The sequence below is a fragment of the Alnus glutinosa genome, chromosome 4, assembly GCF_958979055.1.
Source record: "Alnus glutinosa chromosome 4, dhAlnGlut1.1, whole genome shotgun sequence".
Lineage (NCBI taxonomy): Eukaryota > Viridiplantae > Streptophyta > Magnoliopsida > Fagales > Betulaceae > Alnus > Alnus glutinosa.
Genome location: NC_084889.1, coordinates 20621988 through 20645252, shown reverse-complemented (window position 1 = coordinate 20645252; position 23265 = coordinate 20621988). Strand labels below are relative to the sequence as shown.

The 23265-nt window shown below is 36.5% G+C and overlaps 3 protein-coding genes and 1 non-coding gene across 4 annotated transcripts in view; 3 read left to right on the top strand and 1 right to left on the bottom strand.

Moving 5' to 3' along the window:
• LOC133866205 (uncharacterized) overlaps nt 1–13353 on the top strand; it is a 37638-nt gene extending 24285 nt beyond the window's left edge. The window contains exons 2-12 of the mRNA XM_062302744.1: nt 6048–6241; nt 6455–6544; nt 6875–7152; nt 7408–7588; nt 10479–10920; nt 11077–11156; nt 11259–11483; nt 11547–11984; nt 12090–12411; nt 12665–12752; nt 12897–13353. Of these exons, the coding sequence (XP_062158728.1) occupies nt 6048–6241; nt 6455–6544; nt 6875–7152; nt 7408–7588; nt 10479–10920; nt 11077–11156; nt 11259–11483; nt 11547–11984; nt 12090–12411; nt 12665–12752; nt 12897–13353 (2795 nt within the window). The remainder of the gene's footprint in view (nt 1–6047; nt 6242–6454; nt 6545–6874; nt 7153–7407; nt 7589–10478; nt 10921–11076; nt 11157–11258; nt 11484–11546; nt 11985–12089; nt 12412–12664; nt 12753–12896) is intronic.
• On the bottom strand, nt 6119–6225 carry LOC133867525 (small nucleolar RNA R71). The gene has a single exon (XR_009900084.1). It is a non-coding gene; the product is annotated as a small nucleolar RNA R71 (small nucleolar RNA).
• A 6108-nt stretch (nt 13354–19461) lies between the features above and the next one.
• On the top strand, nt 19462–20529 carry LOC133866204 (uncharacterized). Its single transcript, XM_062302743.1, has one exon. The coding sequence runs from the start codon at nt 19462–19464 to the stop codon at nt 20527–20529; it is 1068 nt and encodes a 355-aa protein (XP_062158727.1).
• A 26-nt stretch (nt 20530–20555) lies between these two features.
• On the top strand, nt 20556–23041 carry LOC133866203 (uncharacterized). The gene is made up of 4 exons (XM_062302742.1): nt 20556–21775; nt 21870–21934; nt 22171–22310; nt 22394–23041. Exons 1-4 carry the CDS (start codon nt 20556–20558, stop codon nt 23039–23041), a joined length of 2073 nt encoding a protein of 690 aa, XP_062158726.1.
• Nucleotides 23042–23265: the final 224 nt, after the last annotated feature.

Sequence of the window (23265 nt, the reverse complement as noted above, 5' to 3'; positions counted from 1 at the left end):
TTGATAAACCATAATCCTAAGTATATATACTATATATAGGTATAAACCCTAGCCCTAAGTGTATATACTATATATAGCTATAAACCATAATCCTAACCCTAACCCTAAGTGTATGTACTATATATAGCCATAAACCCTAAATGTATGTACTATATAAGGGACTAAACCATAAGTATTTAATTCATTATGTAGCGCGGAACCCTTAAAATAATTGCATTTACTATATATAGCCATAAATAGCAAGGTTACTGTATATAGTTTCTAAACCGTTTACATGCATGCATATCTATATATGTAGTATTAATTATAGGTTTTTTAACTTTGTTATGTTTTAAATTTTTTTCGTTGTTTCTAAACGTAGATGGTGTACAAAACTAAACCCTAATTTGAACTATTTGGTTTAATTATATATATAGCACCAAATTTGTTTAATTATGCGTATAGTACAATATGTAAATTAGGTTAGGGTTTACGTACTTATCAGTATACCATATATATATAAATAAGGAACTTAAAAAGTATAAACTCAAAGTATAGAATTTACATATAGCATATAGCTTTCAAACATAATTTTATGTGTATTTGTTATGTACACCGTATTTTCACAGATTTATATGGTTAATAAGATAACGAGTTTTTTAATTTTTTTTTCAAAAAATTAACACAACACAATTTTTTTTTTTTAATATATATTTGGGAAAAAATAACAGTTTGACACGTGTATTAATACACGTGTCCAATTGGACACGCGTATTAAATACACGCGTCCAATTTGACACATGTATTTAATACTCGTGTCCAAATGGACACATGTATTATTATACGTGTCCAATTGGACGCGTGTATTTAATACACGTGTCCAATTGGACACGCGTATTAAATACACGTGTGCAATTGGATGCGTGTATTTTTACACGCGTCCAAATGGACACGTGTACTAATACACGTGTCCATTTGGACACGAGTATTAAATACACGTGTCCAATTGGACGCGTGTATTTAATACGTGTGTCCAATTGGACACGTGTATTAAATACACTCGTCCAATTGTGAAGATGGTACAATTAGACACGTTTTTCAGAAGACACGTGTCTAATTGGACGCGTGTCTATAGTAACCGGTACTGTAGATACGCGTCCAATTGTATAAATCTTTAAAGAATCAAGACATGCACGAGCTGATTTATTTCCTAGAAAAGAGCAGTTGAACTTTCCATATCAGACTGAATCCATGCATGCACTCGAAAATCTGGAACACGTCATGCAGCAAACTTGGAGAGCAAATTGTTTTTTGAAAGCTGTAGCCGTTTGTGCATGTGGAGGCGCAAAGGGAAGACTCCTCTGGCAGCACCGAAAATCTTGGGGTTTTGTTTTAGCCTTTATTTAGTCTTTCTTTTATAAGCTAAATTTTTATTTTTACCTTATATTTTTTATTTTTTATTTTTTTAAAAAAATTTCCACCTAATAAATTTTTTTTTTTAGGAAATTGGGGGGGGGGGGGGGGGGGGGCATGGCCCCTGCCAGCCACCCCCTCCCTCCGTCCCTGCTTGTAAGCACAAGTGGTAGAGGCGTCCTATTGTAAAATTTGGTTTTTTTAACCTAATTTTCTGCTATAAATACCCTAAGCTAGGCACCACTAAGAACATCAATTTCTTTCTTCAGAGGATTTTGTTTTAGCTCTTGCCTTGTTCTTTTCTTTTGTAAGTTGATATTCCGTTTATATTTCCTTTAATTTAAGGTTATTTATTTTTTCGTTCTTCTTTCTTCTCTTCTTCATTTTAATTTATCGCTTTAATTTATTTACCGTTATTTAGTTTTTGTTCTTCCTTCTTTTCTTCATTATTTTAATTTATCGCTTTCTTTTTATTTAAAGTTATTTAAAAATTGTTCTTCTTTCTTTTCTTCGTTTTTTTTTTTTTTTTTTTTTTAATCGCTCCATGTTTTCATTTCAAGATTGTTTGGTGTTTTTAGTCATGAGTGGCTAAAATCCTCAACCTTAGTTGAGGATGAAACCTCATCAATGATAACACCTATACTCTTGTCATGATATTTGTAGATTCGATGTTTCTATGTTGTATTCAAGTTCTGTTTCAATTTATTGAATTATTTCTTTAGGTTGAGAATTTTTATTTTAAGTGGATGTTTGTTGTTTTTCAACTGATGGATACATTGATTGATTTCTTTGAGATTGTGATATCCATGACAAACGGATACAATTGATGATTTCTACTCTAAGGGATAATCGTTGTGATTTGTTTGAGTTGGATTCATCAAATGTTTTCTCGTTTTGTTATTTAAGAATTTGAATATCGAGCTCCTTGAATCGAATTTATGAATAAAATGCAAGAGTAGGGTGTTTGATTTGATTTGGTTAATTCTGATACCTTAGTGTTTTTCTTCTTTGCGTTCTTTACTCTTTTTTTTTATTATTTTTTTATTATTTTTTTTTTATTTCTTTGTGCTTAAAAGAAATCCAAAATCGCAGCTCTAGGTTAAAATAAAATTAATTTAAATAGAAATTGATTTCTTTTTCTTTACACACACTTCTGTGTGGATACGATCTCGCACTTGCATATATTATGCTACATATGACTCGTGTGCTTGCAAGTAAAATTTGCATATTAGTAGGCTTGGCAATTTGGGTTGGCGGGTCGAGTTCGTGTCAACCCGATTGACCCGATTACACAATTGGGTGCAACAGGAACCATACCCGATTATTAATCGGGTTGAATCCTTAAACCCAAACACGACCCGGGTAACCCGTTTACTTTCTTTGATTCTCTGAACTCTGAAGAAGCTTACTCCGAATCGACCGAAGAAGAAGGATCATATTCGTCTTCGTCTGAAAAAGACGATCATGAAGCCCATCACATCCAAGCCATGGTCGTGAACTGGTGAACTGAAGCGTGAAGGGTGCCACGTGAAGGCTGAAGCTGGTGAGGTGTTGTGGCTGCCGGCTGCGTGAACGGTGAACGAGTGAAGGCAAAAATGAGAAGTGAACGCCAAACGATAAACTTGAAATTCATGAAAGGAGTGAAAGAGTAGCTGTCCGAGTGTAGTTGAGAGAGGGGGGAAATCAGGAGAAAAACACTGTGAGATCCTGTGAGAGAGATCAATTGAGAGAGTGAGTTCAATCGGAGGGCTGGGTCATTGGCCGGTGGAGTCAGAAACGATGCCGACGGTTGAGGACTTGAATTCCTGCTGATCTCCAGTGGAACGATGCCTTTAAAGCCAAAGATTGCCGGTGAAGAGAGACCAAACCCGTATGACTCGAAGAGCTGAGTAGACTCGAGAGGTAAGGAGACCAAATAGGAGCCGATCATCGGTGGGTTTGATGGAAGGACGATTTCTGAAAAGACTGAAAGACTGAAAGTGGTGAAAAGGGCCAAAAGTCAAAAGGCGTGCAGCTAGGGGCTAAGGTTCTCTATTCTTCACTAATTCACTTTCTATATATATATATATATTTAAAAAAAAAAAAAAATGGAACCAGGTCATAATCATGTTCACGGGTCAACCCGATGGTGGACCCGATTATGACTTGAACCCGATAACGCCAAACTCAAACCTTGTATTTTCGTGTCGTGTTCGTGGGTCGTGTCAAAAATTGCCAAGCCTATATGCTAGGCCCTCAAAGCTCTTTGCCATTTGCTCCATCCTCTCATTGAAGAGAGTGAGTTGAGGATCGTTAGAGTTGCCTTCTTCCCAAATATTACGAGCATTTTGAGATCCCCTGTTCACGTCGGATCTTGTACTCACCATATCGGAATTTATTGAAAGAGGAAACGATATTAGTCGTTCCCACAGACGGTGCCAAACTGTTAGTACAGTTTTTCGATTGTTGACATGTCATCTTGAGATTCGTCTAAGCCTTGATAAGTGCTGAATGTTACACATTCAAGGCCCTTAATTTACGTATGTTAAGCTCTTAGTTTTGTTATAGTTTGATGTTTTGTGTTTTTTTTTTTTTTGTATTTTACAGGTTTTGGAAGTAAATCCATCAAATTCCAAAATTATAACGAAGTTGGAAAACTCAATTTTGGATAGATTCAAACTCCAAATCAATTTTGAATTTAAGGAAACAGAAGTTGGCAAAAAATCGTTATTTTTGGAAAGAATCTAGAATGAGTATGTCTCAGTAATTTAATCATAACTTTTGGCTCAAGTATCTTATTGCAACGAAATTGTGCCGTTGGAGATATAAGACAAAATAAAACAAATATGTCAGAAATAGGTTTTTCCTATTTCGGACGTTTACCATGCCAAAATTGCTCCGTAATAAAAGACTACAAATCTGTACGAATTTTGGAATCCTTTTCCTAATTGGATGGAAATTTCAGAAAACGAAAATACTTGTAATTATTTTATTTGGACTAGAAGACCTATTTATAATTGTTCTAGGATTTCTAGAGCATCTAGAACTTCTCTAATCCCTATAAATAAGCCTCTAGCCTTTGAAGAAAAACACACAAGCTTTGAGGAAGAATCAAAGGCTACATCAAGAATGAGGTTTTTTATAATTTTTTATTTTCTTTCTTTTCCTTTATTATTTTCTTATGAGGATGATTTCCATATTTATGTGTAACTAATACTTTTGTTAGGGCTCAATTGAAGCCTTAATCATGTCTCTTTAAGTTTTTCAATTTGTCTTGCTACAATTTATATATTGATGCTTAATTTGATTAATTCTAGTTTCTTGAATTCCTCGCATGTTTATGTTTAGCTAGCATATTCTTGTGGTATGGATTTGTTATTTATGTCAATTTGGATGATCGAGTCCTGGGCATAATAGAGTAACGAAAGAACCCCAACACAGGTTCTTGGATTAATCAACATAAAGACAACTGGAATAGATACCATATTCCAATATGAGTGTGTTTACTGATTTCCATAGATTTATACTTTCTGGAAGAACAACTTAGTAGATACCATGCTAAATCCTTCAAGGAAGAAAAGAGTTAGAGTAGATACCATACCTAACTCGTTGCTTAGGGAAATCAATAGCTTTAGGAGAAGATACCATTCCCTTGTGGCTGGTAAACATTAAGCATCATGTTATGATTGTAGTATTGTGCATATTGCGAATCTTAATTGAGTACAATTAGCGGTGGATATCAAAGCCCTACCTTATCTCCTATTATATTTCTTCAATATTTTTTGTCTTTTCTTTTATTAGATCTTATTAATTATTTTATTTATTTTCACTCATCATAATTATTTAGTAATTCTTTTTAAGCATAAGTTACCAATCCTCGTGGGAATGATCTCGTATTTGCCTACTATACTATTGTTTTGATCTTGTGCACTTGCAAGTAAAACGTACAAATATTTGCCTATTTATTTAGGTAGATATTTGCACAAAAAGTTTTTGGCGCCGTTGCCGGGGATTGTGTTAATTGTGTTTTAAAAGTCTTTCCTTTTATTTTCGTATGTCTGTTTCTGTTCATCTAAAAAAATATATTAAAAATTCTCATCCGTTTCTGAGTTCTTTTCTGTAGAATTTCGAATTTGGTATTGCAGACGAGCGCACAAGCCATATACGCTCGAGCACAGTTCTTCCAAACAGCAGTACTGAAGCTGCTATCCACAGTTACATAATTTTCTGTCTATGCAAGGTCGTTGATCTCAGAATTCAAACGTTATTCCATACGATCCAGAGATCGAACACACTATTCGACAGCAAAGAGACACCTCAGAATCAGAAAATATATTCAAAGTTAAGGAAGAGATGGCATAAGTATGTGTAGAGAATCCACTCGAGCGGAAGCCAATGAAGAGTTCTTTCATACCACAGAATCTGAATCAGCCATCATACATTGCTTTCCAACCAATTGTGCAAAGCAATTTTAATTTGTCTCCCCACTTGCTTAGCACGGTTCCACACTACAGAGGCACACCTACGGAGGATCCTTATCTTCGTATTCGAGACTTCTTTGATCTTTGCAAGACACAAAACATCCATGGCTTATACGCTGAAGGAATTAGGTTAATTCTTTTTTCCGTTTTCCTTGAAAGATAATGCTAAGTTATGGTTAAATTCTTTGGCTGCAGGGTTTATTCATAATTGGGAGGAGTTGGCCACAAAGTTCTTGAAAAATTTCTTTCCAACCCAAAGGACTAGGCAATTAAGGAGGGAGATTCAAACCTTCCAACAAAAAGATGGAGACCTATTCTTTGAGGCGTGGGAGCACTTCAATGAGCTACTTCTAAAATTCCCACATCATAATCTATCTCAAGACGATCAGGTACAAGCTTTTTATGAAGGTTTAAATGATTCTAACAAAAGTCTTGTAGATTCAGTTTGTGGAGGCGTGCTAATGGAGAAAAATAGCGAAGAGGCCATCGAACTCTTTGAGACTCTAAGCAAAAATTCCCAACAATTCTCATCCCGAGAGAGACAAGGACTCAAATGAAAGGGCGTCTATGAAGTGAATGTCAATAATGGCGTTCAAACTCAGATGGCTACCATGGAGAGGAAACTGGATACGCTAGTAAAAGCCATGACTACTCATCACATCTCTCCCATTCAACAAATTGCTCAAGTTGAGGTATGTGCCATATGCTCTCACTCTAACCACACCACTGAGACTTGCCCCATGTCTTCATTTATAGATCAAGAACAAACAAACTATGTGGGACAGAATAACTATCCTCCAAAGAACAATCCATACTCCAATACTTACAATGCAGGGTGGCGAAACCACCCCAATTTTTCATGGAGTAACAATCAGAATGTGCAGAATCCACAAGGGCAATAAAGAAATTTCCAGCAAGGAAATAACTATCAAGCTCCACCACAAGTAGTCCAACCGAATTTAAAACCAAAGAAGAATGACCTCGACAGTGTTCTATGCCAATTTATAACTTCACAACAACAGACCAATACTCAGACCAATCAAGCTATTCAAAGGTTGGAAACACAAGTGGGGCAGTTGGCCAAAGAGCTGAGCGAGAGAAAGAGGGGCGAATTTCCATCCCAAACACTACCCAATCCAGGAGGTCATGAGCAACTCAAGGCTGTAACAATCCTCAGAAGTGGGAAGACCATTGATACCAAGGTGGGAATTGAGGAGACAATACCAACATCTCCAACTGCAGCCACAACCTCCAAGGTAAGTGAAAAAGAGAAGGTGAGTGCACCACCCTTCCCTCAGAGGTTAGTAAAACCAAAGAAAGAAAAGCAACTTGTAGATATTTTTGAGACTTTGAGAAAAGTTGAAATCAATATTCCTTTACTAGATGCAATTAAGCAAATTCCCTCTTTTGCTAAATTTTTAAAGGACTGTTGGACGCATAAAAGGAAGTTTTAGGCTCATGAAAAAGTTTCTTTAACAAAAGAGGTTAGTGCGGTGCTATTGAAAAAGTTGCCACCAAAATTGAAAGATCCTGGTAGTTTCACTATTCCTTGCAGGATTGGTGACAAACTTTTTGATCGTGCATTACTGGATTTGGGAGCATGTTTCAATCTATTTCCATACACTATATATGAGAAATGGGGTCTAGGGGAGCTCCAACCAACCACAATCACCTTACAATTGGCAAACAGAAGCATTAAAAGGCCGAGAGGTATTTTGGAAGATGTCCTCGTAAAGGTAGATAAATTTATTTTACCTGCTGATTTTATTGTGCTTGATATGGAAGAATCTCCTATGCCATTGCCTTTACCTCTTATTTTGGGAAGACCCTTTATGAGTGTAATGCCCGGGAAAGACGCCATACTTAAGTTATTGATATATGTGCATACATAAGTATAAGGTTTAAGAATTACTAATAGTCTAATAAAATTATATAGTTATGTAGAGAGTTAGATTAGTGAAGTTAAAATCGATCGAGCGACTTTCTGGTCGATCGAGCGATTATAGGTCGAAGTCGATCGAGCGACTTTATTATCGATCGAGCGACTTCACCCAGTACAGTGCAATTTCCGTTAAATGCTAAAATTTATTTTTCCACCTAATAATTTGGGACCCACACGTTGTACTTGATGCCAAATGATCATACCCATATTTAGTTAGCCTAGTTAGTCCATTTTGGTTGAAACCCAACTAGATTTCCTTGGATATCATGTAATCATAGACTAAGATATGGAATAGTCACCTATGAGATTTGAGCTATAAATTTGAGGTATTGGCTGGCTCAAATCCGGCCATTGAGGTGTCGATTTGTCGGTTTGATCTCAGCCCTTCAAGAGTACTATATATAGGATGCATGGGGAGTTGATTTTCATGAAGAAGAAACCAAATTTTAGCCTAAACTCTCTCTTGTTCTAGTGCTGAAGAAATAGCACGAAAATCCTCCCATTTCACCTCACTTTCCAGCACCTAGCAAGCCAAATTTAAGCTCCAAACCACCCTCATTCCCCCACAAAATCAGTAGTGAAATGTGAGTAGAAACCATCTTTGATTTGAGACTAAGAAGCCAAGCTTTACAAGTGAAGTTCTCTTGGACAGCAACTCTCCTTCACTCTTTAAGTCATTAGAAAACTTTGGGTGAGTATTTTCTCCCTTAAACTTCTCATAGAACAAGTAGTCCTATTGTTATTTTGAAATTATGAGTTACTCTTACTTTTAATTATGCACATATATGTATGTTGTATGAAAAGTTGGTTAACTTATATTATGAATATATGGAAATATGTGTAAGCATGTAGGTGAGTGTTTACTACATGAGATTAGTAATTTGGAATGAGTAAATTGTGTTCTAAAATGGATCAAGAAATGTAAGTGTGAGAGTATATGTGTTGAGGTTTTGATAAATACATAATAAGAAATAGGTGTTTAACTTTGTAGGAATATATATATATATATATATATATATATACAAATATATATATATATATATATATATATATATCTGCGTGTGTGTGTTTGGATTTACTAACTTATAATGTGTAGATATATATATATATATTTATATAGAGAGGGAGAGAGAGAGAGAAAGAGATATATGTGAGTGTAAATATTAAGGGAAAAAAAGATGAATTTGTATTTAAAGAAAGGAATGTGTTTCAAATATTTATGTGTGTATTATAAGGATGTGTGAATTAAAGGAAGACAAATTCATATGTGTACTTGATTAAATGACATTTGTATTCTTGTTTTTAAGATATGTTGTGTGTTAAATGATGCCCTAAAGAATGGATAATTATGGTAGTACTAATATAAGAATTGGTAAGTAAGCACTAAAATAAATAAATAGATACAAGATCATGTGTAAATCTGTGGCCGTTGTAATATCTAGGAAGAGATATGGTAATAATAATGTTTTCATAAATGCTTTATTAATCTATTATTATCACATGATGATTATTATGCAGTTGTAAAGGAAAATATTTGGAGTAGAAACTAGTAAGTATCTCTATACTTACTGAGGACGAAGCTGGTTGACTTTTCCTATAATATTATGCTTACTGTTTTATTTACTTGTTTGCGCATGTGGCTTAACATGTTTTATTATTTTTAATAATCTGTCTAATAACAAGCTGCTGGATCTAGATCCACGGTGGGTACGCGAGACTTCACATGAGTTCCTAGGTTCTCAGTGAATGAGGAGGTACCTGAAAAGAGAATAATAAATACAAAAACTGGTGTACATAGGTCACCAGGGAAACCGAGGTTTCCAGGAGCCTAGGCTCCCAAAGATTATAATTAAAAGTTAAAGGGAGGAAGCCAAAGTTTCAAAAAACACGCTAACCGTGCCAAGGCCAACAGAATAGTGGAAAAAGGGAAATACCCAAAACTCTACACTTAAAACTATCATTGCTTTTTGATTACGTTTATGTTCATTTTATGTCTATGATTCGCGGTCATAGATTATATTTTGTATATACATGTGATTATATGGCCATTGCATTGTGTTGCATTAATTAAATAAATCAGCACTCATATTATTATTGGAAACAATGGACTCACTTTAGTGTTTATGTTGTTGTCTTCTCTTTGTATGGTATCTTGTAATGATTCAGGCTATGAAGAGGAAGAAGAATATCAGGACTATCCCGACTCATAGATGGTCTCTGGTTCAGTCTTTTTGCATGGCTGGATAGCCTTTCTTTTTGGGACTACCCTGTTGTAGTTCACCCTACCTAGCTTAAGATAATACTTATGATCCTTTAGTTATATGTATATATTTGGCTTGTATGACTATCTTGCCCTGTGAAGCATGACTGTTATCACTGTTTGTATAATTATACTTACTGACTTAATATATATATTTTGAGGTATTTCAGTAGTAGCTCTAAGGTGTCAATCTATTCCCAAATCTTTATTACATTTACATATATTCCGTTGCCAACATGTACCTCTAATAAGTTAGTAATGTCACGTGGAAATTCGAAAATTTTCACTTACGCTTTTTGTAAAAGCGGGGCGTTACAATGAGAACGGCAGATACAAAATTTGTGTGAAAAAGGGTATTGTAAGTATGAAGGTAAATGGGGAGAAAATAGAGTAAAAAGTTTTTGATGCATTAAAATTACCCCAGGATCATCTTGATTGTTTTAATGTCTGTGAAGTTCAAACTTCTGTGGAGAAAGCTTTTCAGGTCCATCGTATTGATCCATTGGAGGCCACTCTCACTCACAGTTTCAAGATGCAAGACATTGAGCCCGATTTTGAGGATTTTTCTGATGACATCATTGAAGCCGTGCAATTCCTTGATGCATCTCCACCACATTCAAGTAAGTATGCACCTCCCTTTGAAATGCTTGAGCCAACTAATACTACTCTTGTTCCATCTATTGACCAGGCACCAATTTTAGAGTTGAAGCAGCTTCCGACCCATTTGAAATATGCCTACCTAGGAGACAATGAGACACTACCAATAATAATTGCTGCAGAGTTAAGTTTCGGGGAAGAGGATAAGCTTTTAAGGATTCTCAGAGAGCAAAAAACTGTAATAGGATGGACTATTGCCGACATCAAAGGCATAAGCCCCTCCAAATGCATGCACAAAATTCTCCTTGAGGATGAAGCAAGGCCAACCAGGGACGCACAAAGACGACTTAACCCACACATGAAGTAGGTGGTTAGAGATGAAGTTCTCAAATTGCTAGATGTTGGCATTATCTATCCCATCTCAGACAGCAAATGGGTAATTCCGGTTCAAGTAGTGCCGAAAAAGAGTGGAATTACAATGGTGAAGAATGAAGAAGATGAGTTGGTACCTACAAGAATTACCACCGGATAGAGGGTATGTATTGACTACCGAAGGCTAAACAAGGAGACCGGAAAAGATCACTTTCCTCTACCTTTCATTGATCAGATGTTAGAAAGGTTAGCTGGTCACAACTACTATTGTTTCTTGGATGGGTACAGTGGGTACAATCAGATTGCCATAGCTCCAGAAGATCAAGAAAAGACCACATTCACATGTCCTTTTGGCACATTTGCCTACCGGAGGATGCCATTTGGATTATGCAATACACCTGCTACATTCCAAAGATGCATGATGAGCATCTTTTCAGACATGGTGGAAAAATTCATTGAGGTATTTATGGATGATTTTAGTGTTTTTGGCTCTAACTTTTATGAATGCCTCCATCATCTACAGATTGTCCTAAAAAGGTGTGAAGACTGCAATCTAGTGCTTAATTGGGAAAAGTGCCATTTCATGGTAAAACAAGGCATCGTGCTAGGTCATGGTATATCTAGCAAAGGTATTGAGGTCGATAAGGCAAAGATTAACATCATCTCCAAACTCCCTCCGCCTATGACGGTAAAGGGTATAAGAAGTTTTCTGGGGCATGCCAAATTTTATAGAAGATTCATCAAGGATTTCTCCAAGATTTCTAGACCCCTCTGCGCATTGTTGGCCAAAGATACAAAGTTTGTATGGACTGACGAGTTCATGGATGCTTTCAATTTATTGAAAACACTACTTACATCTGCACCAATCATGATGGCACCAGACTGGAACCTCCCATTCGAACTTATGTGTGATGCCAGTGATTTTCCCTTGGGAGCTGTTTTAGGCCAGCGAGTTGATAAGGTACCTCATGCTATTTATTATGCTTCTAGAACCTTAAATGATGCTCAGCTAAATTAGTCCACCACTGAAAAAGAGTTGTTAGCAGTCATCTTTGCATTGGAAAAGTTTAGTTCATATCTGATTGGATCTAAAGTCATCATCTTCACTGATCATGCTGCTCTCAAATACTTGTTTGCAAAGAAGGATGCAAAACCTAGGTTGATTCGATGGGTCTTACTACTGCAAGAATTTGATCTAGAAATAAGGGATAAAAAAGGTAGTGAAAATGTGGTTGCAGATCATTTGTCCAGGCTGCTTCATGAAGAAGAAGGGAGTGAGCTCCCCTTAGGCGAACAATTTTCAGACGAGCAATTATTTGCCATCAATGTCCACCCTCCTTGGTATGCAGACATTGTGAACTACATGACTACAAAGGTTTTTCTCCCAAGTATGTCCAGTCAAGAAAGGAAGAGATTAATATCATCTAGACAATACCATTGGGATGAACCTTATCTATTCAAATTCTGCCATGATCAAATCATCCAGAGATGTGTACCCGAGGAAGAGCATACTAGCATTTTATAGCATTGCCATCAGCTTGCTTGTGGAGGACACTTCAGAGCAAAGAGGACATCACTTAAGGTATTACAAGCAGGTTTCTTTTGGCCTACTATATTTAAAGATGCTTTTGGGTTTTACAGTGCTTGTGACAAATGCCAAAGGACAGGGAACATCTCTTCCCGAAATCAAATGCCATTACAAAATATTCAAGAGGTCGAACTCTTTGACGTATGGGGTATTGATTTCATGGGCCCTTTCCCTAACTCCTTCAGATTTTTATATATTCTAGTGGGGGTTGATTATGTGTCCAAATGGGTCGAGGCTGTCCCCTCTAAAACTAATGATCATCGAGTTGTTGTGAAGTTCTTGCAGGAATATATTTTCACTCGATTTGGGAAACCAAGAGCGATCATTAGTGATGGAGGAAGCCATTTTAACAATCACCCTTTTTTCTTCTTTGCTAAAGAAGTACGGGATCACACATAAGGTAGGTACTCCATATCATCCCCAGACCAGTGGACAGGTGGAGGTCAGCAATAGAGAAATCAAGAGCATCTTGGAGAAGACAGTGAACACTAACAGAAAGGATTGGTCTTTGCGCTTCAATGATGCACTATGGGCTTATCGGACTGCTTACAAGACCCCAATTGGTATGTCACCATATCGGTTAGTCTTCGGGAAGGCCTGCCATTTACCTGTGGAGCCAGAGCATCGAGCATACTGGGCAATAAAGCAACTCAATTTCAATATGAGGCAAGCAGGTGGAAAGCGGAAATTGCAGCTGGTTGAGCTTGAAGAATTGAGACATGATGCCTATGAAAATGCGTAAATCTACAAGGAAGGACTAAGGCATATCATGACAAGCAACTTGTCAGAAAAGAGTTTCATGTAGGCCAAAAGGTATTGCTATACAATTCTAGATTACGACTTTTTCCAGGTAAGCTTAAATCTCGATGGTATGGTCCTTACACTGTTACTAAGGTTTTCTCTCATGGAGCACTAGAAGTTCATAACAATGAAAAAAAATCACACTTTCATGGTGAATGGGCATAGAGTGAAACCTTACTTTGAGATCGACTTTCGGCCTCAAGACGAAAATCTGGAATTACATCCATTCAGAACACTGCCTATCCTACTCTCGAGCAAAATTCAGACTAGGCTCAAGCGCATCTACCCCGATCAGTGGTACTGAGGCCACATCCTGCACTGACACTGCCATATCATTTAACACTTTTTGTTTGTTTTGATTTTTTTTTTTTTTTTGGTTTTCCTTTGTCTAGCTAAAGACGTTAAACTTAGCGCTCATGGGAGGCAACCCATCTTGTCACAATTTTTTTCCCCTTCATAGTTTTGTTTTTCAGGAAAAGTGTGTTTGCATTCAAGTTTGGGGGTATGCTATGAGCCATACCTAGTCCAACCAGTTTTCTCATCCCTTGGGTGTGATCTTTCCATTATATCTACACATTGAGGACAATGTGTAATTTAAGTTTAGGGGTATGGGATAAACACTTTTTGTTAAAAAAATAAATAAATAAATAAATAAAATTGAAATTACATGTTCATGTTATTTTTAAGACTTTGGTTGATCTAAAAAAAATTGTGATTTGAATTTCATTGGTGAGCTTAGAATGTTGAACACATGATCATTTGAAATTGATTCTAAAGTCCTACTACTTACTTTTGGCATCTAAGGATTCATTTGTTTCAATCTAAACTATCACAAGCACATTAGCATATAATTTGTGAGGTATGATAAATGAACCTAATTGTGTATTTTTCAATGTCTTGGGTGAAGTTTGGTGACTTGTTGGATGGATACCTGGGCATATATATAATAATAATAAAAAAAAAAAAAAAAAAAAAACCATTTTTGAAGCTTTCACTGAGTAACTGGACAGCTTGCCTCATTAAGCATTGAATGTTCACATCAAAAAGTGAGAAATTCGGATTGGTTAAAGTCATGACTAGTTTAGTTCTGTAGCCTTTTGGACTCGAGTTAGTAAGCTCTTAAGGGTGTTTCCACACCTAGTGCCCTAAAGCCATCTGGTTTGGGAGTATTAGCCTAATACTCGTTACATGGGTCAATTAGAAAGCTTAAGAGAACTAAGCATTGCACAGTCTGACCCAAAAAAAAAAAAATGAAAAAAAGAAAATGAGAGAGAGAATAAAGCTCTTGTTATTATGCCTTGGTTATTCAATTTGATGGGGATCCTAGTGAATTTTGAGATATTGGGTCATTGCACATTGGAATTAATTTGAAGCCTCATGATTATGTGTTAGTTCACCTTACACTAAATTGAACTGTGATGCCTCAGCTTGTCGTTTGTAAGTGGTTAGACTTTGGAATTCTATTTTATATTGAAGATGGAGTTATCTTTCTAAGCTTGCTAATGAATGAGAATCATAATTTTGGTGACATTTAACTCTTTAGAATAAACATGAATTTTTGCATAATGTTTGTGAGTATCATTCATGGCAAACCCTCACAAGACTTCATTTGTCCACTAAGGAGTCCTAGGGGTTTAAAAGGCTTATTGTATACGCTAAATGCAATCGTGTTTCCCGCGATAGAGGAGGTAGAGTAGTTATTGTTTTAGTTTTCCTTTTATTTTCAATTCTGCATTGCTAAGGGACTAGCAATATGTAAGTTTGGGGGTGTGACAAGTGCTGAATGTTACACATTCAAGGCCCTTAATTTACATATGTTAAGCTCTTAGTTTTGTTATAGTTTGATGTTTTGTGTTTTTTTTGTAATTTACAAGTTTTGGAAGTAAATCCATCAAATTCCAAGATTATAACAAAGTTGGAAAACTCACTTTTGGATAGATTCAAACTCCAAATCAATTTTGAATTTAAGGAAAGAGAAGTTGGCAAAAAATCGTTATTTTTGGAAAGAATCCAAAATGAGCACATCTCAGTAATTTAATCATAACTTTCGGTTCAACTATTTTCTTGCAACAAAATTGATGGCGTTGGAAAGATAAGATAAAATGCAACAAATATGTCAAAAATAGATTTTTCCTATTTCGGAAGTTTACCATGCCAAAATTGCTCCGTAATAAAAGACTGCAAATGTATACGAATTTTGGAATCATTTTCCTACTTGGATGGAAATTTCAGAAAACGAAAAGACTTGTAATAATTTTATTTGGACTAGAAGACCTATTTATAATTGTTCTAGGATTTCTAGAGCATCTAGAGCTTCTCTAATCCCTATAAATAGGCCTCTAGCCCTTGAAGAAAAAGAATCAAGCTTTGAGGAAGAATCAAATGCTACATCAAGGAGGTTTTTTATAGTTTTTATTTTCTTTCTTTTCCTTTATTATTTTCTTATGAGGATGATTTTTATCCAATTTATGTGTAACAAATACTTTAGTTAGGGCTCAATTGAAGCCCTAATCATGTCTCTTTAAGTTTTTCAATTTGTCTTGTTACAATTTATATATTGATGCTTAATTTGAATAATTCTAATTTCTTTAAGTCCTCGCATGTTTATGTTTAGCTAGCATATTCTTGTGGTATGGATTTGTTATTTTTGTCAATTTGGATGACCGAGTCCTGGGCATAATAGAGTAACGAAAGAACCCAGACACAGGTTCTTAAATTAATCAACATAAAGACAACTGGAATAGATACCATATTCCAATCTGAGTGTGTTTACTGATTTCCATAGATTTATACTTTCTGGAAGAACAACTTAGTAGATACCATGCTAAATCCTTCAAGGAAGAAAAGAGTTAGAGTAGATACCATACCTAACTCATTGCTTAGGGAAATCAATAGCTTTAGGAGAAGACACCATCAATACAAAAAAACCGGCATTTCGTGACGTTTGTTTTTGTGCCGTTTAAAACAAGGGACATTAATTGTTGAGTTAGCTTCATTTCTATTAAATGACGTAATTTTCACGTCCTTTCCTTTAAAAAGACGCTAAATTATAAAATTTAATGTCATTTTTTTATAAACGTCGTGAACTAAATAAATTATGACTTTTCCTATAACAAACGACATAAATTATTCACGTCGTTTGTGTAAAAGGATATAAATTTACGTCACTTCTTAAAAAAGGACGTGAATTCACATCACTTTTAAAAGAGATGTGGATTCACGTCGTTTGTTAGGAAAACGACGTGAATAATTCACGTCCTTTAATATAAAGGATGTGAATTTACGTCGTTTGTTGAGGAAACGACATGAATTCACGTCATTTATAAGGGTCGTAAAACTCACGTCCTTTTTTAAAAAGGACGTGAATAATTCATGTCATTTGCACAACAAAACGACTTGAATTATTTAATTAGCCAACGTCCTTTGTTAATAGAAACGACAGAAACAAATATTTCAAAACACCCGCGCACGTTGATTTCCCACGTCTCACAGCACGTACGATTAATTATTTCCTAGTTCTCCTTTGATTGTTTAAAAACACTTCAATTACAGCACGTGAATAATTCCTAGCTAGTTCTCATCTGATTGTTTTGAAAGGAAAGGAACTCCATCTAGTTAGGTTATTCACGTACAATCTCCTGAACTCTCTCTCTCTTTTCACAAGCTCGCACAATCTCACACCTCCAGCCGGCAGCTGCGCGCTCTCTTCGTCACTCTAAAGGATATTGCAGGTAACCTCTGCTCTCTTCTCTCCCATTTGTTGATTCCCCTATTTTTTTTCTTTGATTCCCCTGTTTTTCGACCTTAGGTTAATAGATAAAAAATCTGGGAAACTTTGACTGTTTGGGTATATTGTAATTGAAGTGTTTTTAAAAACTGAACATCAGTGCTTGGATATAGCTGAAAATCCATTGTTTTTCTTATGAAAAGGAAAAAAAAAATAGTAAATCCCAAGTAGTCCAGGGTGATGGTTTAAAAACAGAGGCATTATGGAGGTAAAGAATACGGTGAAGAGATCTCTGTATCCGCATATGTTACTCGTACGTCGTACCCGGCCACTACCTAATGCTTGTTGTTTGGTGTGGAAGGGGGGGGGGGGGGGGGACGAATGTAAAATATATTCCAACAGGATAAATCGATTTGTTTATTAATGTTTAGTTTTGTTTCTTGATAACTTTTGACTGACCTTAATCTCGGTGACAACCCCTTTTACCGAGATTTTCTGGGATTCAATTCCCTCAATATTGTTTGTTTTACTTTAGGTTATCTTCTCATGTTATTCGATTGTGATAATTAAGTATATAGACTCCCTATATATATCATTGGTTAAGATTAGAGTTCTTTTACTGATTTAATACTTAGTGGAGTGACAGTTCAATTATATAAGGTTTAATTGTTTGTTAACACCCAAGCATGTACATACAAAGTTTTTTTTTGGTCATAATTTAAAAATATATACTTTTTGATAAGTAAAAAAATCAGCGGATAAAGTGTAGGCACCATAGCCAGCCAAGAGCTGAGAGGGGTCCCTAAGGACGACAACACTGGCTTTCTGAGATGCCCCAGCTTTTTTCTATCAGATCCTCTACCGCATTAGAGAGACACAGCTTTTCAAGGTCCATGCTATAAGGCATAAGCACCCCGGCTGCTTCTGTCTTTGAGGACCTCTTTTTTATAATTTATATATATATATATATATATATATATGTTGAACTTTTTATTTTTCTTTTTTCTTTTTGTTGGAAGGGAAAAATATATAATGATATACGTGTTTTTAACTCTTATATATGTTAATGCACTTCTAGCTATGAAATAATCATATTTTGAGGCTAGATATTATCCACTTGATTTTATGGTTTTTCTGTCTCTGTCGTTGAACAAGTAATTAGTACTTAAGAAACTTGAAGGAAGGGGCATCCGAGCATGAACAAATTCAGGTAAAGTGATTTTATAATAATTACATGTGAAATCCACGAAATGATCAAGTACTGTTGCCACTTGGCAGCTTGTGATATGAAGGAAGACATAATAAACCAACCAACCCTTCATTTTCTATGCGAAGTTATCGATCGGCACTGTATATATACATTCTTCTAGACACAGTTAATGAGAGAGAGAATTCAATGTTAGTTCATAAGCAAATAATTCCATACCATTAGAGCTGCCTGCCTGCCTGCAATGGATCGAACATGATGAGCATGTTTGCAAAAGTAATTTTTTTTGTTTTTGTTTCTGCTATGGAATCTGATTTGATTCAGAAAGTGTAGGTGATGGTTTGTTTTTTCTTAGTTGTTGGTTTTTCCTTAGTTGTTGTCCACTCTGCTCTGAGTAGTTTGCACCTGTTTGGAGGGATTTTGTTGTTGGTTTGGGCTTTATAAAGTTTTTTTTCATCCAAAAAAAAAAAAAAGTAATGATTTTGTTCATGCTGAGCATGTTTTAGAGGATAAGTTTGATTTGCATTCCTGTTCACCAAGAAGATGCGTGCTGTCAAGAAACTCTAGACCCAATGATGGGTTGTTGACCACATTGGTTGTTGGACTTTAATTTTGTAAATGTGCATCAAGTTATATATATAATTTTCTTTCCTATGGAAATTTAGGTTCAAGATGGGGGCCAGGCTACACCTTTCTCATCAGTTATGTCTAGGAAACATAGAAAGTAGGATTTGCTATGCATGTGGACAAAGTTTAATTAATTAATAGTAAAAGAAGTTCCATGCTAGAAAGGAGACGCTGTCAACTCTTTATAAAGTTTAATTAATTAATAGTAAAAGAAGTTCCATGTAAAAGAAGTTCCGGGAAGCTTAGATCCTTTTAATCAAAATAATAAGTTGCTTGCTGTACCTAGACCTTTCAAAGGAAATTAATATATTAGAAGAAGTTTACTCATCTTACTCATTTTTTGCCATTCACTCATTCACACACACACACCAATAGTATGCTCATCTTCTCTTCATGCTCTGTTTTTGCCTTTTCATTTTCTATTTGTTTGTTCATGTTAATAATTATTTTGTAGATCTCTGTTTTGTCAAATTAATTGTAGTCAAGCCATGGACAAGAGTTGGATGAGAATGTCTAGAGGTTCAAAAGAGCATCTAGATGGTATCGAAGCATTTCTGAATTTTGCATTTAGCAACACCAATACACCAGGCTTCATTTTGTGCCCATGTAAGCGTTGTCGCATGAGCAACTCATTGACACAGGAAGTTGTCTACGACCATTTGATGACGGGCCCAGGAATCTTGGAGGGTTATACCGATTGGGTACTGCATGGGGAAAAGATTAACGCTTCTGTTAATAGGGAGTCCGTATCACACGACCCTGTAACGGCTCCCACCAATAGGATGCCTCCCCTTGACGGGTCTAGTGGGATGCATGCCATGTTGCATGACATTTTCAACATGCACGACGTACGAGCCGAAAAAGGTGGGTCCGAAGTTGGTGCACAAGCCGAAGCCGTACAAGAGGATTCAGATGACTTTGACGAGAAGACGAGGAAGTTCTTCGATTTACTTAAGGATGCCAATACCCCACTCCACGAGAATACAAAGCATAGCAAATTGGGGGCTATTGTGCGTCTATATAATTTGAAGTGTATGGGTAGATTCAGTAACACGATATTCTCACTCCTCCTTGAATTTATTAATGAGTTGCTACCAACAAATGCTGTTTTGCCTAAGGACACGTACGAGGCGAAAAAGTATATGAGGGACTTGGGACTTGGATATGAAAAGATTCTTGCTTGTCCCAATGATTGTATGTTGTTTTGGAGGGACACCGAGAAGTTAGAACGATGTACGTCATGCAAGGCGTCGAAGTGGAAGGAGGACATTAGTGAGGAAGAAGAGTCATCACGAACATCTAAACGAAAGCCGGCAAAGGTGTTGTGGTGGTTTCCATTGATACCAAGGTTGCAACGGTTGTTTACATCACATCACACAGCTAAACACATGAAGTGGCATGCTCATGGGCGTACAAAAGATGGGGTACTAAGGCATCCGGCAGATGGTGAAGCCTGGAAGACATTCGATTCATTCTACCCAAACTTTGCCTCAGATCCACGTAGTGTGAGGCTTGGCTTATCCTCTGATGGATTTTTAATCCTTTTGGGAATATGAGCACAACTCACAGTACTTGGCCGGTAATGTTGATACCGTACAACTTGCCTCCTTGGATGTGCATGAAACAACCATATTTTATGTTATCATTGATTATCTCAGGCCCAAGTTCACCTGGAATGAAAATAGATGTCTATCTACAATCTCTTATATCAGAATTAAAGGAATTATGGGAGGTCGGAGTGTCAACTTTTGATGTATCAGTGAAAAAGAAGTTCACGATGCGTGCAGCCTTGATGTGGACAATAAACGATTTTCCAGCTTATGCAGATTTATCTGGTTGGAGTACAAAAGGCAAAAAGGCGTGTCCTTGTTGTATGGACTCTACACAGTCTACCTGGTTAACTTATGGCAATAAACAATGTTATATGGGGCATAGGCGATGGTTGCCTTTGGATCATAGTTGGAGAAGAAATAAGAGAGCATTTGATGGTACACAAGAAATGGGTACTCCGCCTCTTGTGCCAAGCGGTGATGAGATCATGAGACAATTAGAGGTATTTGGACATGTTGTTGGCCATGTTGCGGAGAAACGACAAAGGAGTACTGTTGCCGATGATGACGGGATAATATGGAAGAAGCGTAGTATTTTCTTTACATTGCCCTATTGGAAAGATAATATTTTACGCCACAACATTGATGTGATGCACTTAGAAAAAAACGTGCTCAATAATATTATATGTACACTGTTGGACATAAAAGGAAAAACAAAAGACAACCATGAAGCACGTAAGGACCTACAAAAAATGTGTTTGAGACCAACACTAAATCCATTTACTAACGATAACGGTAAGACATATCTGCCTGCAGCTTGCTTCACAATGTCAAATGATGAGAAATATCAGTTCTTGAAGGTCATAAAGGATGTACGAGTGCCTGATGGGTATGCTTCAAATGTGTCACGGTGTGTAAAACTTAAAGAACGTACCATTGGAGGTTTGAAGAGTCATGACAGCCACATACTCATGCAACAACTCCTTCCAATTGCACTTCGCGGATCATTACCAAAGAAGGTCGTTGAACCTTTGATAGATTTGTCTTGCTTCTTTAGGGAGATTTGTTCCAAAACACTACGATTAGAAGATCTGAACCGTCTTGAGGATAGAATCCCCATAATATTGTGCAATTTGGAAAAGATTTTCCCTCCCGGTTTTTTTACAGTGATGGTGCACCTAGTCATACATTTAGTTCGTGAATGTAAGCTTGGAGGTCCTGTTCACCATCGGTGGATGTATCCTGTTGAGAGGTATGAATGATTGAGTTGTTGAAATTTAACATTGGATAATTCTTTAGGTGTATGTACTTAGTTGTCTGTATATAATTTGTTGTACGCATCGTAGGTCCCTTGGTCGATACAAATTTACCGTTCGCAACAGAGCTGCACCGGAAGGCTCTATTGCGGAAGGTTACATTGCGGCCGAATTATTGACGTTTTGTTCGCGATACCTTGTCAACACACCAACATTCCATAATAGGCCTCTAAGGAACCCTGAAGAATCTAGAGGGGCGGTAACTTCTGTTAACCTCGATGGAAACACATTGATACAAGTACACCGATATATTCTATTCAACTTTGACGAGTTCCTTCCATTTTGTACGTGAGTAGCTTTATTAATTTTATTACTCACTCATATAATACAGTTGATAGTAACTTTTACATGTGGATTAAACGTAGGATGCACTTGGAGAAGCTAAGGGAAACACAAAATAGGGAACGAAATTCAGATACTGAATTGCTTAAGAAGCATAGAGACCAATTTTGTGATTGGTACCGGGTCTATGTAAGATTTATGTTGTATATGCTAATATATGAAAAGTAAGCCATACTTATTATTGAATCTATTTAACTCTTTCCAAATATCAGGTTCAACAATTGGATGAGATTCACATAAATGTGTTGGGTGATAAGCTTGTATGGCATGCCAAAGGGCCGATGCGGTCCGCTATAGAATATAGCCGTTATGTTAGTAATGGCATGCTGTTTCGTATTTTGTCCCACGATAATGGAAAGACATCTCAAAATTGTGGAGTATGTGTGCCAACTGTTGATGGCCCAACCTACTACGGCAAGTTAACTCGCATAATCGAGGTGCAATATTACGACGAGTCTCGATATGTGCTATTCAAGTGTGATTGGGCTGACATAGAGAAAAATAAGGGATATAAGGAGGACGAATATGGGATCCCCCTTGTGAGTTTCAAAAGACTAATCCATATGGGGGATCGTATTACTGATGACCCATACCTATTATCTTCTCAAGTATCACAAGTATACTATGTTGAGGATGAGAGGCACCCGGACTGGACTGTCGTAGTTAGGACAAAACCAAGACACGTGTACGACATTGGCCAAGGGGGGGAAGAAAACGATGATGATGATAATGGCAACTATCGTGAGAACGAGCCATATAACCGAAACATTAATGCGGACCCAAATGATGCTGACAATGATAATGTTGAGTGTGCACGTGACAATGTTCCTGCCATCGAAGTTTCGGTGTTGGGAGCATAAGGAAACATAGTCTTTTTTTTTTTGGAGTAAGTAAATGTAGCCTTATGCTCGGTAGTTTGTACATATTTTGGTAAGCCATTTAATAATCTTATTAAATAATGTTATGATAGCTTGATGTTTTGTTCTTGTTGTTTGCATTATTACTTCTAACATTTATGTTGCACTATGTAGGTAGGTAGCAATGGGGACAAAAAGAAAACCAAAGAAATCGCCATTGTCCAGAT

Coding starts and splice junctions, on each gene's coding strand:
- LOC133866203 (XM_062302742.1), top strand. CDS start 20,556: ATGTTGATACCGTACAACTTGCCTCCTTGGATGTGCATGAAACAACCA. Junction 21,776..21,869: donor TGGATGTATCCTGTTGAGAG/GTATGAATGATT, acceptor TACGCATCGTAG/GTCCCTTGGTCGATACAAAT. Junction 21,935..22,170: donor GGAAGGCTCTATTGCGGAAG/GTTACATTGCGG, acceptor CATATAATACAG/TTGATAGTAACTTTTACATG.
- LOC133866204 (XM_062302743.1), top strand. CDS start 19,462: ATGGACAAGAGTTGGATGAGAATGTCTAGAGGTTCAAAAGAGCATCTA.